At 40.9% G+C, this 16,538-nt stretch overlaps 1 protein-coding gene across 3 annotated transcripts in view; it reads right to left on the reverse strand.

Moving 5' to 3' along the window:
• Nucleotides 1–906: 906 nt before the first annotated feature.
• Nucleotides 907–16,538, reverse strand: part of cdh24b (cadherin 24, type 2b) — a 222,353-nt gene continuing 206,721 nt past the window's right edge. For 2 of the 3 annotated variants that reach the window (XM_077497950.1, XM_077497960.1), the window contains 3 exons: nt 14,134–14,341; nt 10,010–10,499; nt 907–9,330 (listed from right to left, as the gene is read on the reverse strand). In XM_077497950.1, the coding sequence (XP_077354076.1) occupies nt 8,290–9,330; nt 10,010–10,499; nt 14,134–14,341 (1,739 nt within the window). In that variant the 3' untranslated portion in view covers nt 907–8,289. The remainder of the gene's footprint in view (nt 9,331–10,009; nt 10,500–14,133; nt 14,342–16,538) is intronic. The other variant, XM_077497970.1, reaches the window with a different exon arrangement.

The following is a 16,538-nucleotide window of genomic DNA, read 5'->3' on the forward strand; positions in this document are numbered from 1 at the left end:
ACCGAAGATTGACACGGCTAGTGCTTTTAACACCACAATTGCTTGGGTGATCAATTACACTTTTTTATTTTTTTTATTTTCCGAGCTCCGTTTTATTCATTTGGCAGCCTTCCCGAGTCAACGTGTCATCATCATCGCTCTCTCTCTCTCTCTCTCTTTTTTTTTTAACACTTTTTTTTTTTCAACGTCTGGCTGGAACCACGTTAAAGTGGATCGTATTCTTGCATATTAACGGCTAATATGCTTCTCTGTCTGCCTCTTGTGTCTGACTTGAGGCGGGTATTATCATTGTAATCAAGCAGAGACCCAGCTAACACGATCATTTCCTAAATCATCATGTAGAAACAATCCCCCCCTTCAACATGTGATTATTTTAATAAATCTTTTTAACCAGCCATTCAGTCACACACCAATCGTGCACATCCCCTTAAGCCAATCATTTATAATGATTGCTGCGGAATGAGACTAACAGAGTTCCATCAAACTTAAATTTTTGCTTTTTTCCATTGTGCCACTGAACAAACGAACTAATGTCAACCGTCATCTGAAAGCTCCACTGCTGTGTCGAACTCAGCCCGTTCTCGCATCCCCTGAATCTGGATGGATCAGAACAGATATGTTTCTCCTTCATCCTGCAGAAGACACACAAACAATCACGGACACACACACTCATGCAGTCTATGGTTTAGAAATTTCAAGGGGCCAATTCGACATGGCGCACCCACATATTCACAAGACTTGTGAGTGCACATTTGCATGCACTACACAGCTCTCTCAGTTCTCTTTCTATTTATCTATCCATACACACACACATACAAACACACACAAAGCAAATTTAAGCAGCAGAAGTTTGATTATCCAGAAATTTGGGAGACAGCACAAGAAGCACAAGGTGGGACTGATTCATCTCTTTGAAATAGTTCCTTTTTTATTCAAATTTACAAAAACAAAAAGTACAACGGAAATAAATACACTTTGTACAGCACACAATTGTAGAACTGTATTAACATCGTGCAGGAGCCATGACGCTAGGTGAGGGTGCAAAACCAATTAGATCTCTATGTTAACGTATATTAAAACATTCAAATAGCAACCTTCAAATTTAGATGCAGGAATCCTGACTTTGTCCTGTGACTTCCTGTCTAATCATATACTGTGTAGCTGCGTTGTGCACGTGTTCTTTTATTCAATTCAATGGAACTTAATTCACTGAATCAGATCACACCTTTGATGGAATCAATTCATGTTGATCAAAAGGTTCAATGATGAGTTTTATCAAGGGGTTGTATTTGTTGTAGTGTTGCATAACTCCAGAGACTCATTGCTTTGATTTGGATCAATCAAGCAGTGCCGGGCTTGAATTAGACCAATAAGCAGATATGAAGGAACCAATTGTGCACGTGGAGTTGTGTGGTGCGATTGATGAGTAAAACACCACTACAAGTCATTTACTTGTGCATTTCAATTGAGCTAATTACCTTGTTATTGGTGCCCCTCAATTACTGAAATTGTGAGTCCATGTCAAATTGAGACCAAGACATGTTTGAACAAAAATAAAATAAAATAGTTGGTTATTTATGGATGGATATTTAGAACCTGTAAAAGTGTGTACAGTGTTTTACTTTCTGAATATTTGCAAAATTGAAGAAAAGCCTGTTGATTAATTCATCCGAAATGAGACAAACCAAATTTACACAATGTTTAGTGATTGAATTGATCATTTTGTTCACTTGTAACTAAACAAAATGCAGATCCAGTGAGGTTCTGCACCCCCACTGTTTTCCATCTTTATCTTGGTGCAGTTGTCATCCAGTTCATACGTTGTTTGATTCTGTGGCTCCGATAAACGTTATACAGGTCTACAGTTTGCCAGGTGGAATTCATCATGTAGTCTGACCAGCATGAGATTATAGTATGTTGGACCAACATTGTAGACTCTAGCAAAACTGGCAGTTGATCAGGGATGCTTTACAACAAGGCAGTGAGGAATGTTTTTTTTTTTTTTTTTTAATGGCACAACAAAGAATTATATTTGCTGACATCTTTCTTTTTCTGAATGTGTATACATTGCTAAATTCCTTGTTTGATATGAAAACTTACACAAAAATATGTTTTTACACCAAATAAAATCATAAATGTGGAGGACAATAACCTAAACAGGTGAAAAGGGAGTTGCAGCAGAATCTTGAAAGCCAAACAAAATCTAATTTCAGGATGCTGATTGTCCTAAATTGCGTTCATATTGGGAAAAAAAAATACAATAAATTCAATTTATGGAATCAATTGACTGATTCCAACTCATCATCATGACACCTATAGTGATTGTCATCTTGACGAATCAAAAAAAGTGGGGGGGGGGGGTCGGGGGGGCGGCTATTTAACGGTGTAAATGGAAAACTGATTTGATGTTGCTATACAAATAGGTTGCTACCTGCTCACCCATAAGTGTGAAATTAAACAAGTACATCTTTCGATATTTTACTAGTGTACTTTCACCCCAGCTTCAAAACAGTTAAGCTAATTAGCATAATTGCATTAGCCAATGAAACGATCATCTCAGCTGGCCAAAATTCCAGAGCAAATGAGAACGAGAAATTTTGATGTGGCACGTCATGTCAAATCCAAACGTTAAGCAAAACAGTATTAGCTAACAGCACACAGGCACGTCAACACACATGGAATGTTTAACTTTAACATCAAGTATCCCGCGCCATTCCCTGGCCAACGGCAGAACAAAGGATGTTTATTTTCACTTTGGTCTCATTTTAAATCCGCTACTAGCTTCATCTTAGCTAGCGCTAGATCGTCTCATAGTTCTGTCGTCCAAGTTTGTAAAGTCCCTTTCGTCTGTTGCGCTCACTAGCGAGTCGTTAGCCGGCCAAATATTCCAGTTGCTTGGATCCCGTTGCTGACATGGGTGTGGGGATGTGTTTTTGTGTGTCCATGTCATGCATCATACAAGACTACAGTAATTTTGTTGCTTGGTGATAATACAATAATGTCTTCAAGGAGTGAAGATATGGTTAATTAAACTCGTTTGAGTTGTAGTTTTCTTGGGTTCAATGGAGTTGCGTTCTAACAGTGTTAGCTTCTAATAAACAACACTTACTTGATTGCTCTGTGAAGCTCTTGGAGTGGCGGGGGTGTTAGCATTTGGCGATGTGTCCATGCTTCACAAAATTGCCGTCTTTGGGTGCTCACTTGCTTTCCGTATTCTGGGCTCTGTCTCCGCTAGTAGAAGCAAGCATCCGGACGCCCCAAAAACTCATGTGAAGTGAGGAAGTAGAGGAAACGGCCAAAGTAGGAATACGCTAGCGGGATCCAGCTCTCTGCTTGTCAAGCTAATGAAAGCCAAGCTCGGCACTGTACCAACAGTATGTGGGCGGAATGAGGGCTGGTGTATTGCATGAGATAGATCAGCCCCCCAAATGAGCAAATTTCCATCTATATGCTTTCTTGATGCTATATAAATACAGATGACTTGACTTGACTTGATCTTTGGGGTATTTTGACTAATGCATGTCACAGACACGTTAAAACACCTGGGGGCTGTATTAAACTGTCCAATACAAATGTCATCTTTAAACATTTTAAGTTCACTGATTGTGTGTAGAGTGGACCCATGCTATTTGCAACGGATAGAGAATTAGAACCAGGTCTGCAAATACAGAGAATTTGCATTTAATTTATAAATGGAAATGCATTGAGAAAATATTTACATTTCTTCTTTAAAAATGCTGATACAAATTCAATTTGAGCTTTCCACAAATATGCAATTCGGCAGGTGCCGAACCATGAGTAGGAAAGTTTCTTTTGGATTGTAGGAGTTCATCAGCCACACTTGGACTGTTTCATTGCTGGTAAAGGTACTTGTTTGCCTAAAAAGGCTAATTTTTCTACATGGTCATTCAAAATATTAGACACAGCTCTCCTATACACCAGTTTAAATTAAAATCATGTTAGTAATCATGTTGTAAGGATTGTACCCAATTCACAGATCAAAACTAACTACTGTCTTTACTCTTTACTATATATTTTTTTATCACATATTGGTTCTCAAAAGATTGTGGAAGTAGTCATAAATATTATCCATATATTTTCTTAACCGCTTGCGCCTCACAAGGGTTGCGGGGGTGCTGGAGCCTATCCCATCCGGCTTCGGGCAGTATAGGCGGGGTACACCTTTAACGGGTTGCCAACCAATCACAGGTCATAAATATAGGTCATAAATATTAGTCCTTCAAAATGTCTACTTCTCGCAACCAAGAAAGTGATGTTCTTGTTTGTAACTTTCTTGATTTGGGATTAAAATAATTTAATTACTGCCAATAAATACAATAAAAGAAGAAAAAGGAGCCAAAGGCTTTGTGCCAATTGCCATCCTGTCACAAAGAAAGAAAGAAAAAACAAGACGAGACTTAAAACTTTAAATTAAGTTGCACACGTCTCAATAAACTACTGATGTCCAAATTCAGATTGTCAGGTGAAACCGCAAAGCAATGTTTATATTGCAGTGACTCTTCCAAAACAAACTGGGTTCATAGTGGAATATTTCTGTACGTGTAAACATTACCAAAGTCACACAGGTGGGATTGCGTATGGCAATCCTGTGGCATTCATTCAGGTAATCAGTCTGCTCTGCATACAATATGTGCACTATGAACTGTTCCCATACCCCACAGGCAACGCTACGCTGATGACTATGTCCTTAAAACCAATTATTAGTTCCATATCAGGATGATATTCTACAGTTTTAGCAAAACTGTATAAACTGGATTTTTATTTTAGCATTTTAATAGAGTTTCTATCCACTTCACTGACTTTTCATCAAAAAGGTTTCTCAGTGGGACCAAACCGCGCTGAAGCATCCAGTGACTAATATTTTGCACAATAAACTTCAGTCAGAGGCCACAAGTACCAGTGAGCGGCTCAGAGTTGCCACAAAACAAAATCCAGTCTTGTCCACGTGTTGCACAAAGGAGAAATAGGCTGTGTTCAGTCCACACGGCTGTTGAATCCGTTTTAGTTGATTTCTTTCTAATCTACATACAGACAGTCCGAACAGTGAGCCATTTGGAAATGTACAGTAAGTTCTGCTTTTGATGAACAAAATTCATTTATCATTCTTTCTTTCTACAATAAAATCCATTGCTATTTACATTAAATTGTTTTACATACAGTCCAACATTGTATCATTTCTTTAATCCACATCTTATAAAGACAACTATCATCTTGAACATAAATCATCTTCTATTACACAGTATGAAAGTGCAGTCAAGCTGAAAAATCATTTGCATCCTGACCTTTTATGAGAAAATAAAAAGAGTCATCATGGTGTTGTTTATTAAACTACAAGGATGTTTATTTGGCCAGTATGGGTTCTAAAGTGGGACGCTGGGGTGTGCGTGTGTTTAAATCTTTTATCAAAAGTCATGCATTGTTCTCGAGACGCATCAAGTGAGACAACAGGGCTGATTGATATACATAAAAAATAGTTCTCCTATAAAACATTTACGATATCAGTAACGGAATCATCATTACACAATACAGTAGACGTGTTTGCTTTTATAACTGACTGTAGTACAATTAAAGCCTTAGAGTGAAAATGAGTTCCATTTGTGCCTGTGTGCGTCTCTGTAAACATAGCAACACTAAAAGATGGGGAACGAGAGGGAGTGTTGGGGGGGGGATCACATCCTGAAATCATTTAAATTTTCACAATGTCTGTTTTCCTTGAGGGCTGAAAGGAGTCTTTCTCAGTATTTGAATGATTCATCATTTTCATTTAGAATGAAGCAGCAAGCTGAAAAATTTACCATTCTGCCATTTCAAATTGAATATATATATATTTTTTTTACTGTGGTCTCATTCCTCAACCACCCCTGTCTCTCTCTCTCTCTCTCTCTCTCTGTATATCCATCTCTTGTTCCCTTATCACTTTATATTCAAATATATATTCAAGCCTCTGCGTGCTATCCTATTTTAGTTTCTTTGCTGTTCGGGACATCATATCTCATTGTGGCCTGGTGAAAAAGAATATTTAACACAGCTACATTGGAATGAATAAAGAATGCACTGCTTCCTAAAAACATTTGGGTGGTTTGTTTGCAACTTACTGTTGTCACCCTGTGAGACAGACTACCTTGTATGATATTCAGATTCAGTCATCTGCTCCAATAGGCTAGTATAGAGAGATGGTAAGTTTTCTTTATTGTTATTGGTTAAGGGGTAGGACAAGGGAGAGATGAGAAGTAACTGCAGTTAGGACTTTTGTTTTTCTTCTGATTTTTCTTTCCGATGGCTGCATGCTGAATTTAATTTAACTGTGAAATTGCACTGAAATGATTGGAAAACATGCTGTGTACTTATTGATATATTTATATGTGCAAGTATACAGCCAATTTTCAAAAGCCTGGCCTATAAACCACCCAAATATCTTGAAAAATAGCAGTTCAATCTATACACTGCAATGTATCTGCATTACAGTGATACCTTAACTAATGAGCGTCCCAACTTGCGGGTTTCTGAGCCAGCGCCGGGCGTTTTTATTTTGTTTATTTTTGTTTTTTGTTTTGCTTTGTCCGTGAGCAAAACATACATTAACATACCAGTGAGCATCATACACTACATTTCAAGATAGCTGCAGCAAACTTTACAACAAAGTGTGAACGTTAGGGTGACCAGATTTTCAAAAGTAAAAAAACAAGACGTGACAATAAATTTCACCAAATTGAATCACTTGTCGATCTTCATCAACACACGGTCGTGCTAGCGCTAGACGGCCGACATGTGCCGACGGGTTGGTGGCGCACTCGCTAATGCTAAATGCTATCCGCTGACAGTTCAACAGCGCTAAACCTTTCTTACTCTGTCCCGACAGCTATAGGAAGCCAGCTGTGCCGGTTACCTCGCACCTGTCACACACTGTAACATTGGAAATATACAGCTAGAAAGCTCAGCTTGCGTTGTCTGACCACAGTGGATAGTAAGACTACATTTTTCATGATTCTTCGACGCAAAAGCAGGAAGTAGTTCTAGTTCCGGTCAATACCTATTTGCCTGCTATCGATTAGATGTGGATGTGAATTAGAACCTAAATGTGAATTTGGACAATATTCACTTTTAATGGGTTTATCGTACTGTGCAATTGACATACGTATGGCCAAAAATGGGATGCCGGGACGGGACTGTGTAATATTGCGACAAAGCAATGAGGTTAGCGAGGGGTCACAGGATCCAGGACGTACTTTAAACTCTATACCGTACACTGGCCAAGGGCAGAACCCAGGCTGTTTTTTCATTCTTGTTTTTTAAATCCAACATCCAAGTTTTCAAACTCTCTTTGTGCTCGGATGGCAACAGAGAATAACAGCGAGTAAAGTAACAACAAAGGTGTCGATACACTGCCTACCTAGATGGACTTGATTGACTGATTGCTTAACAGTTTCATGCCAGCATAACATTCCGATACAAGCACAAATATTTCCCCGATGCTGTGCACCACCGTACATATGTATATATGTCATGTGTGTGTTGCCATTGTAACATTCCGCTCTAAAGTACCCTTTTTTTCAATGGAAAAACATATGCAAATTTTGGGAGGTTTCTTTGGGCGCTTGAACAGATTATTGGCATTTCCATTCATTTCAATATGGGAAATTGATTGACATGAGAGATTCAAGTTACATGGTCAGGGAACAAATGAAACTAAGTCAAGGTACCACTGTAGGCCTATATTATTTTTCTTTTCAATAGCCACCTTCCAGTTATTTTTTAAGAATGAACATGTCTCTTGGCATTGATTTCTTAGTCTTTAACATATACTGTACACACATAAGTATGCTCAGAAATGACAATCACAAGCTTATTCCTACTTCCTCACTGACCTTCTAAACATAACTTAAACAACAACCTGTGTTTCCTGATGTTTTCCATTCCACATGTACACGCTGGATTCAGTCATCTATTGTTTATTTGTGTTTTTCCCCTTGTCCCAAGTTTGAACAAGTAGTCGGCGCCCGCCGCCAGCAGAAGCATCCTCTGCATTGTCTCAGTATCTGTGCTCAACCATATCAGCGCTTCAACACTTATTGCTTTAAATTACATCAATCACTCCCTCCCCTTCTCTCGCTTTCTTCACCCTCCCTGGGCTCATTTTTCTCTGTCTCTTTTTATTACTTTGCCTCTTCATCTTTCTCCCCTTTAACTTCTCTTCACATTAGTCTAGTTCTGGTAGTCTTTTCATCATTCTCTTCCCTCCCTTCCTCCTTTCTCCCTATTTTTCTTCTTTTATCCTTCCTCAGTCTTTCCCTTCATATCGACCCCTCTCTCCTTCCTTTTCCCCCCTCTTTTATCTGGCTCCTCTTTTTCCTCTTTGGCACCATCTTCAACTTGTTCCTTTTCTTCTTTCTCTTTGTCTCGGTCTCGGAAGAGTTGCGCTAACTTGTGGAACTGGGGCCCCCACTCCTCCAATCCCGCACCCCAGTCCTCCTTATCTGCATCCTTCTCTCCTTCACTCTCAAGTGAGCTCAGGGATCCAGCCCGGGACCCGGTACCCTCCAGGCCATAGATCTGCACTGAGTCATACGGTGGTTGCGAGGGGTCAAATGTGACCTGGGCAAGACGTAGGCGGAGGAATTCACCCACCCTCAGAGCCAAAGGCGGACCTCCAGTCCCTGGTGCTGCTCTGGCCGCCTCAATACCTGGAACCCAACCAGGACCGACACCCAGAACTCCCCCATAAGCTGCTCGAGGCTGACCGGGGAAGGGCAATAGCTGGGGGGTCATATCCATTCTTGCCAACACATAGCCACCCAAAGCTACCCGATCACGCCAGTCTCCAATCAAACCAGGTGATTCTGGGTAGACAGATGGACTACCAGTCAATGGTATCCCTCCACCTTCTCTTTCTGGCCTTGTCACCACAAAGTTGCTCCCCATCTCTAGTCCTCCCCTCTCCAGACTGCCAGGAGGGTCCTTCTGCCTGCGTACCTCCCCCTGCAACACCGTGGCGTAGTTGCGAGCATTGGTTGCTTTCTGTTGTCCGTCAGTCGAGGCTGCCCGACTTCCATTTCCGCTTCCTCCAGCTCCTCCATTGCATTCAGACTCTGCACCTTTTGCAGACAGGCCAGCACGGGAGGCCTTGCGCCCCGCCAAAGGGAGGGTGGCTGAATCGCACACCCAGCCTCCTACGCCTTGACCCTGGCCAATCACGGAGCCGGATCGTGTCAGGACGAGGTTATGCTCCCTTGGTAGTGTCTCCGGCTGCACCTGGATGGGATGTAGGTGAGCACGAGTGGTTTCAGTACGGGGTCGGGGTAAGGTGAAGTACTGTGAGGTGGAGTCAAAATTGATTAAGGAGGGCAAGATAAGGAAAAAATATGGTAGAGGACGATAAATATTGGAGAACAAGAGTGATGACAAGAACAATTGAGACAAAAGGAGAGGCAGACATTGAGCCAAACAGAAAAGAAAGTCAAGAGTGTGCTGACACCACTGATAGATTCATTGAACACAAGAAATAACTACTACTGCACTGTGAGAGTGAGATGGGGTGATTAAGAGATACAATGTTTGAAAATTAAATGAAGCTAAGGATTACAGAGATGTGCTTTGCCCTAATAAATAAAATCAAACAGAAAATATAATGAATGGCAGGAAATAAATGTGCGAACATGACTGACTCATCACCACCCCTCAGCTTTGTCCTGAACATCTTGGACATATTGCACAAGACAAATTATATTACTGTGCAGGGATTAGTGAAATAACAATGAGCACCAAACCACTATCTAATGATTATTTCATATTTTCTTAATTACATCATTATCCAGTCGTTTGTGTACTTGATTAAATCATAAAACAATAATACAAGCCATTATAGTCGATTATTAAATTTGAAAAATTTGTACCCCATGCGGTTTCTAACAAATTCTCTCCACCGAACAACGTATGAGCAATGTATAGCTACACCAATTCTGATTGTATTTAACTTGATAAAAGTGCTTACCCAGTCCATGTCATGACTGTGGTTCACTTTGTCTTCACCGCTCTCCTCAGTACAGTTGCTCGATGTTCCCATCCCTCGTCGTTTCTCCTGGCTGTCACTAGTCCGTGGCGTTCCTTCATCCGACGTGCTCACGCCACTCTGGGTTGCCGTCCCATCGCGGCTACCCGCATGACTTCCTGTTCGGCTTCCCGTGCTGAGATCTGTGGGGGTTATGTACACAGCCCCGGACTCGATGGGGCCAACCATGGCACCCTGGTTTTGGATGACCAGCGAGTGGTCCGGTTGGCCTCCGGGAAAGCGGTATCCCAGCTCTGCCAGACCCGGTTCAAATGTATCGCCTGGTGCGCGGCGTAAAACAGGTAATGTGTGGCTGCTGTAGCAGAGGCGACCATAAAAAGGTCCTCCCGGGCCTGAGTAGTTGTGATCAATAACTGGATTTTGAGCCCAGCTGCAGGTGCGACTTTTATCCTGGCTGCGCTGGGTGTAGCGTCTGGAAGACACAAAACCACATTCAACTCGATAACCGTCTCTTTCTTGGGACTTTCAAACACTCTAAAAGGAGTACCCTGGACTAAATAACTTTTTTTTTTAAGCATTTTTGGCAGTGAATTACTCGACAGAATTTTAAAGAAATAAAATTATTACAATAGACATTTGTTTGGATATGCTTGGAGCTAGATAGATAGGTTTCTGACATTACATTCCAAAACAAAAAATTTAAATACAAAAACTATAATTTCATGGATAATTTCTGCCTTTATCTCACTTAAGAATGGTTACCCAGAGCTACTTATTGGAGGTATACAGTACAGCCTTACCGGGTCTACCATCTAATTTTCCATTATTTCAGCCCAAAACATCACCATGACACCTCCTTGCTGACATTACAACCGATCATGGCGGCTGTTAAACCTAACTACTAAGAACTCAACTTCATAATAAAACTGTTTGAAAATTCATTTTTATGAATACCTGGCTCACTACAAATGTTTCTCTTTGTGTGATTGATTAAGCGTGTCCATAACAAAGATTTATGTCTGACTGCAAACCTTTGAAAGAGGTCATTAGGACTCCAGAGACAGTCAGTGGCTTTATAACAGCTGCTGCCATTTGCCTGAAAGAAACCTTCCTATTTGTCTTTTTTAAGCTAACCCGTTTCCCGAGTTCTGAGGTCCTCTAATTGTTTAACATTAGGTCTACAATGATTTTATTGAAATGTCCAGTGTTTTCATTCCTGGCATAAAATGTTGACTTGCGTAATAGAAAAATAAATATGAAAAATCCTTCTTAAGTAATTTCCATTTAATTAGGCTCTGCTCAAAGGCCTCATTATCAAAAAAGTTTTATGTCACTGATCACTGCACAAAAATGTTCCTAGGAAAACAAGTCTAATGTTTTTTTTTTTTTTTTAGCTTAGACCTTATGTGCATAAAAATTGTAACAGTGTTGACAGATATTGCACACAAGTTATTTCTGTTATAGCACAGTATACAAGGAATATGACACAAAAATCCAACATACAGGTTGAACTGACTAGTGGTCATATCCACTTTACCTCCTTGCACTGATGATGAGAACTTGAAGCCAATAAATCATTAATAATGTTTTGACCTGTGATTAGTGATAAAAAACAAAAAAAACAAAAAACACGAGTGGCCAACTGAGCGCACGAGTGGCCAACTGGAAAAATATTGACAACATCATCTATTAAATTGATGTCGATTCGACAATCAGCACAGAAGTGTTGACAACAAAAATTTGAGTTTTTTTTTTTCAACCCCTACTACAGCACATGGTTGAGCTAACCCTCCCTGACAAACTAATTGTAAAAGTAGTTTTGCAACTTTATAATACTATTGCAGGGAATTGCATTTCATGTTCTTGTGCCTACCTCCATAAATTACAATATAATAAATAATTAGTTTGATTAACTAAAGGCAGTTTTCCTTCGTTTTAATGGCCTCTCCATAGGACTTGCATGAATTCACTGGAGCTTATTATTAGACCAAAGGCAATAAACTGTTTCAAGGAACATCAAAGTGGGTGCAAAAAAAAGTCATTGATGTAGCAGAGCATAAACAAGCTTTAACAAAACGACAACAACAATGTGGTCCGCCAGGACTGCTGGGCTTGATAGCACTCAACATCAGCAGTTTGATGGTGCCTGATTATGACCTGGGAGTTATGGCTTGATCGCTTCCAAAAGTGGATCAATTATTGTACCGGCAGAGATTAAAGCTTTCACTCTGAAGCAGTAAATTGTTCCTTTTCGGCTAAATTGTTCCTTGTCGGGTGTGCTTTTAAAGTGTGAAAAGTGGCCAGTCATGAGGGTTGGTGCATTTAAATGAACCCATACTGGTTGCGGCTAAATGGTCCTCATTGAAAAAAAAAAAAAAAAAAAAAAAGAGAGATTCTAATTCTACACTTAATTCCCTTTAGAATGACACATGGAAGTACCTCCAAAGTTGACAAAGTTACAGCAATTTCAACATTGCCATGATGAAAGTCCTATGGCACATATTAAAATGTCCATAGCAACATACTAGCAACAGGGTTGCGGGTTCGATCACCAATTCGCGAGCGTGGCACCGCTCAGGTGATGGGTCAAATATGGAGAATGAATTTGGCCCCACTTAGATGGGTGTGACAATCAGTGGGAGTTTAACCTTTATCCAGTAGGCTATCTTAGGAAAACAATATTGAAACGATTAATATTAAACTTTCAGGAATTGTTAAAAGTCCACTGGAAAGTCAATTCTAATAGGTCTTCATTTGATATTTAAATCCGTTTAAAGCTCAGGTTTGACCTCTTAGCAGATGAAGTCAACCTCAAATTTGGAGATTCTATTAAGCTTACAACTCATCTCCTGAGACATCATCTGCCAAAGTTTGGTTGTTTTGTTGTTTTGTTGTTGCTACCCTGGAGTTGAATACATTTATGCTATCAATGTTCCAGTTGCAAAACTCCTTTTGGAAAGACTCTACATCATCTATCAAGTATTCATCAGGATCAAAATGTTGACCATACAGTTCATGTTTCTGTCTGGGGAACAAAAAGAAGTCTGATGGGTCCAACTCTGGTGAGAAGGGAGGGTGAGGAAAGCGCCTTTTCCACAGTTGCCTGCAATACTCAACCTGTGCTATGTGATCTGGGGCATTATCTTGCAACAACCAAACAACACGTCCAAGTTCCCTGCAAAACTTGAAAGAACTGGCATGTTCTGATTGGTGATTGAGCAGCACCTTTTTAGTCGCAACAAGTCCCTGGTTCAAAACCAGCTCAGATTTGTTTTTTTTCCCCTCCTTCTTCTTTCCTCTCTCTTCTTCCCTCTCCTTCCATTGATTTCTTGCGGCAAGGAGCCATTTTGTTACAAATGTTTATTGAAGAATTAGCTTGCGTCAAGTTGAGCGGCCTTTCAGAGGAGCGCTCTAACAGCAGACTTCTCGACGGGGGCGCGGCAATCACATGGAGAGAGGCGGGGTTTTACTGGACCGGATGTTTAACTTCCACGTTAGAAAAATAAGCAGCAAAACACCTTATATTTCATAAAAAATTATATCACCATGGTGTCAAAGGTCAGAATTTAATCATTATATGCCTATAGTTAACTATCGGAAGGGCTTAAAATACCAAGGTGTAATCCCTTTAAAAATAGTGTGAAATATGGATGACAATGTGCACATTGGAACATGACAACATTTGTGGTATTGTTTGTCTTGCTTTTGGAATGGCGGGGGGGGGGGGGGGCGTCGATCTTTTAACAGGCTCATACGCAGGACTTTGACCACACACTGTTCCTTCAGTTGAGCACTATGAAAGCTTTCAGTAGATGAACAGACGGAGAAACATAAACTATTGAGCCTTTCTTTTGTGGACGGCTTTCAATGGGAAATAGAAACTGTTCAGAGCAAACTGAATCTCGAGATATCCACAAGGCTGTCTGAGCCCAGGAAAAATCATGTCAAGGAAAGTCAGAAAGAAAACAAGAATCGACTGCTACTGTAAAAATAATTTTTAAAAAAACACACACACACAAAGGATTCCGCCACAGAACAAAGAAATAGTTGGGCCTGTCCACTGTCCAGGGACCTGAGATTATTGTTGAAAAGGATACCACACTTACACGTTCCTGCTATCCAGTGTGCGATAGCCGCGCGAGCGCGAGCTGTGGGGGGCGCTCTGGAGCGCGGCGATGTCAAAGGCGGCCGTGTCGGCCTCGCCGCCGCCCTCGTCGTCGTATGTGATGATGTTCTCGCGGACGTCATCATCCTCCAGTGGTGACAGCGAGTCACGCTTTTGACGCCTCAACGACAATGACAGGGCACTCACTGCTACGGTGTGATGGCAGCAGGTACAAAGGAAATTGAGGGATGAAAATGAAAAAAAGAATGATGAAAAGGGTAAAAGGAGGTCACGGGGGAAATAAAAAGGAGGAAGAGGAGGCAAAGGGGGTGTGGGTTGGAGACGGAAAAACATTCAAGGTAGACAAAAACGTGAGACAAAACAAATTCAGAGGAGGCCTTGGGTTAGAGGGCAGGTGTATCATATCAGCAGGCTGCAAGCCACCATGCTGTAATTGACTTTGAGCTCCAGCCAGGCAAATAGAAGCGTTTTTCTCCCGTGACTCTGTAGTTCCAAAACACATATTAACATTTGACTGGGAGAAAAAAAACAGACTACTGCTCTTTAGATACCCAGCAATTTTAATAGATTGTTTTTTTTGTTTTTTAATGTAAGTTAGTAGCTATATATCCATGGAGAGCAACAGTGGATAAGAGCGGCACCAACCACTAAGTAGCCAATAGGGGTGTCCACAAAAAAAATAATTCAATACGGTTTTCGATACATAGGTGCGAAACAATTCAAGGCCGGTTCAATTTGAAAGTGTAACAAATTGATTCCGTTTGACTTAGTGGGATATGGATTCCATTCAATATGGTAGAAGTTATTATGAAATTACCTTTTTTGGTCATTTTACATACATTTGAATGAAATTGTTAGGACTGTAAATGTGCCATTTTACATTTCTAAGATACATCCCTCCAACAAAAGATGATTTGATATGTTTCTCGATATATTGCAAAGTGTATGTAATGATTCAATTTGGTTCAGTTTGATGCATTCACATCTTTTAAATTGAAAAAATGTTTGTACGCGCAAATACCACCAGTGCACCGGGGTGCAATCTGGTTGGCAGCGCACTTTGGGGCCTATTCACAAAAGGTTTGCGTCACCTTTGCACGGCGCTAACCGGTAAAAATGGAGAAATCTGGGAGCGCCTAATCACTAAACACGCGCAGATGGGGAAATCCGTCACTAAGTGCACTGCCGACCAGAATGCGTCACAGTACGCCGGTGTGATTTGCGCGTATGTAAATGAGGTAATTTGCATACATTTGACGCAAAATATGTCACCCCAATGTAAATGAGACCCATTGATATGCAGCGTCTAATTCACTAACGCCAGCGCAAATAGCCACACCGCGTTTGCGTGACGCAAATAACGTGTTTGGAAAGCATGTATTAACCTGACGCAACCTCGATCCTGGGATCATGACACCAGTGCATGCCGTTTGCGGCACAACATGAACACGTAGAGAGGAGAGAAAGAGAGAGAGAGAGAGGGGGGGGGGGGGGGGGGGGGGAGTTTTCTGCTCGTTTAGGATACATAACATAACCCGGGCTGATCAACAATGGTGGGGAGGCACGATCATTTTTACGTGCCAGATGCATACTGTACGCCCACTCCAACCTCTGAAAATATATTTTTAAAAAACGATCGCACCAATAATTTGTACGTTATGGATGAATGATGTCATTGTCGTCCTCTCTGCTCTGTACAGCTTAATGGCGCTCTAAACGCTTCCTCTCGGTCCAACCTCGCTTTCTGATATTGTCATCTTTCTCGCAACTGTTACTAATAACAACCATGTTCTTGGCAAAAATCCATTGCCATGTGTGGTAAATCAGGTGCAAATTTACTTCAAGCTGTCAGTTTTGTGGGCATGTTTGTGATGGTATATGATTAGAGCAATATCCTTAGTGAATAGGTGGGTTACTGGGCGGAGACTGCGGGTGCAGTTGTGGTGCAATATTTTGCGCTATTACCGGATGGAGCGCATTCCTAGTGAATATACACTTTAGTGATGGATTTCCCCATCTGCGCGTTTAGTGAATTAGGCGCTCCCGGATTGCTCCTTTTTTACCGGTTTGCGCCGCGCAAAGGCTACGCAAACCTTTAGTGAATCTATCCCTCTGTGTCTTTGTTTGCGAAACCAAGGGGCCTCTCCAAGCTCTCAACCAGAATAAGTATGTTGTGTTGATATGAATCGTGGCAGTATGAAACATCACTTCAACCCATCAACATTGGTGTCACCTACATGTGAAATCTCCCACAGTCAGACCTTTAATCCCCACTGTGATCAAGAGTCACAAAGTCATCACAAAGTATAATGTAACTTAAAACGTTTTCCGCACTTGAACTAACTATGCTTGTTTATACTCTTTCACTCGACCAAAATCTCTCTG

The sequence above is a fragment of the Festucalex cinctus genome, chromosome 1 (assembly GCF_051991245.1).
Source record: "Festucalex cinctus isolate MCC-2025b chromosome 1, RoL_Fcin_1.0, whole genome shotgun sequence".
Taxonomy (NCBI): domain Eukaryota; kingdom Metazoa; phylum Chordata; class Actinopteri; order Syngnathiformes; family Syngnathidae; genus Festucalex; species Festucalex cinctus.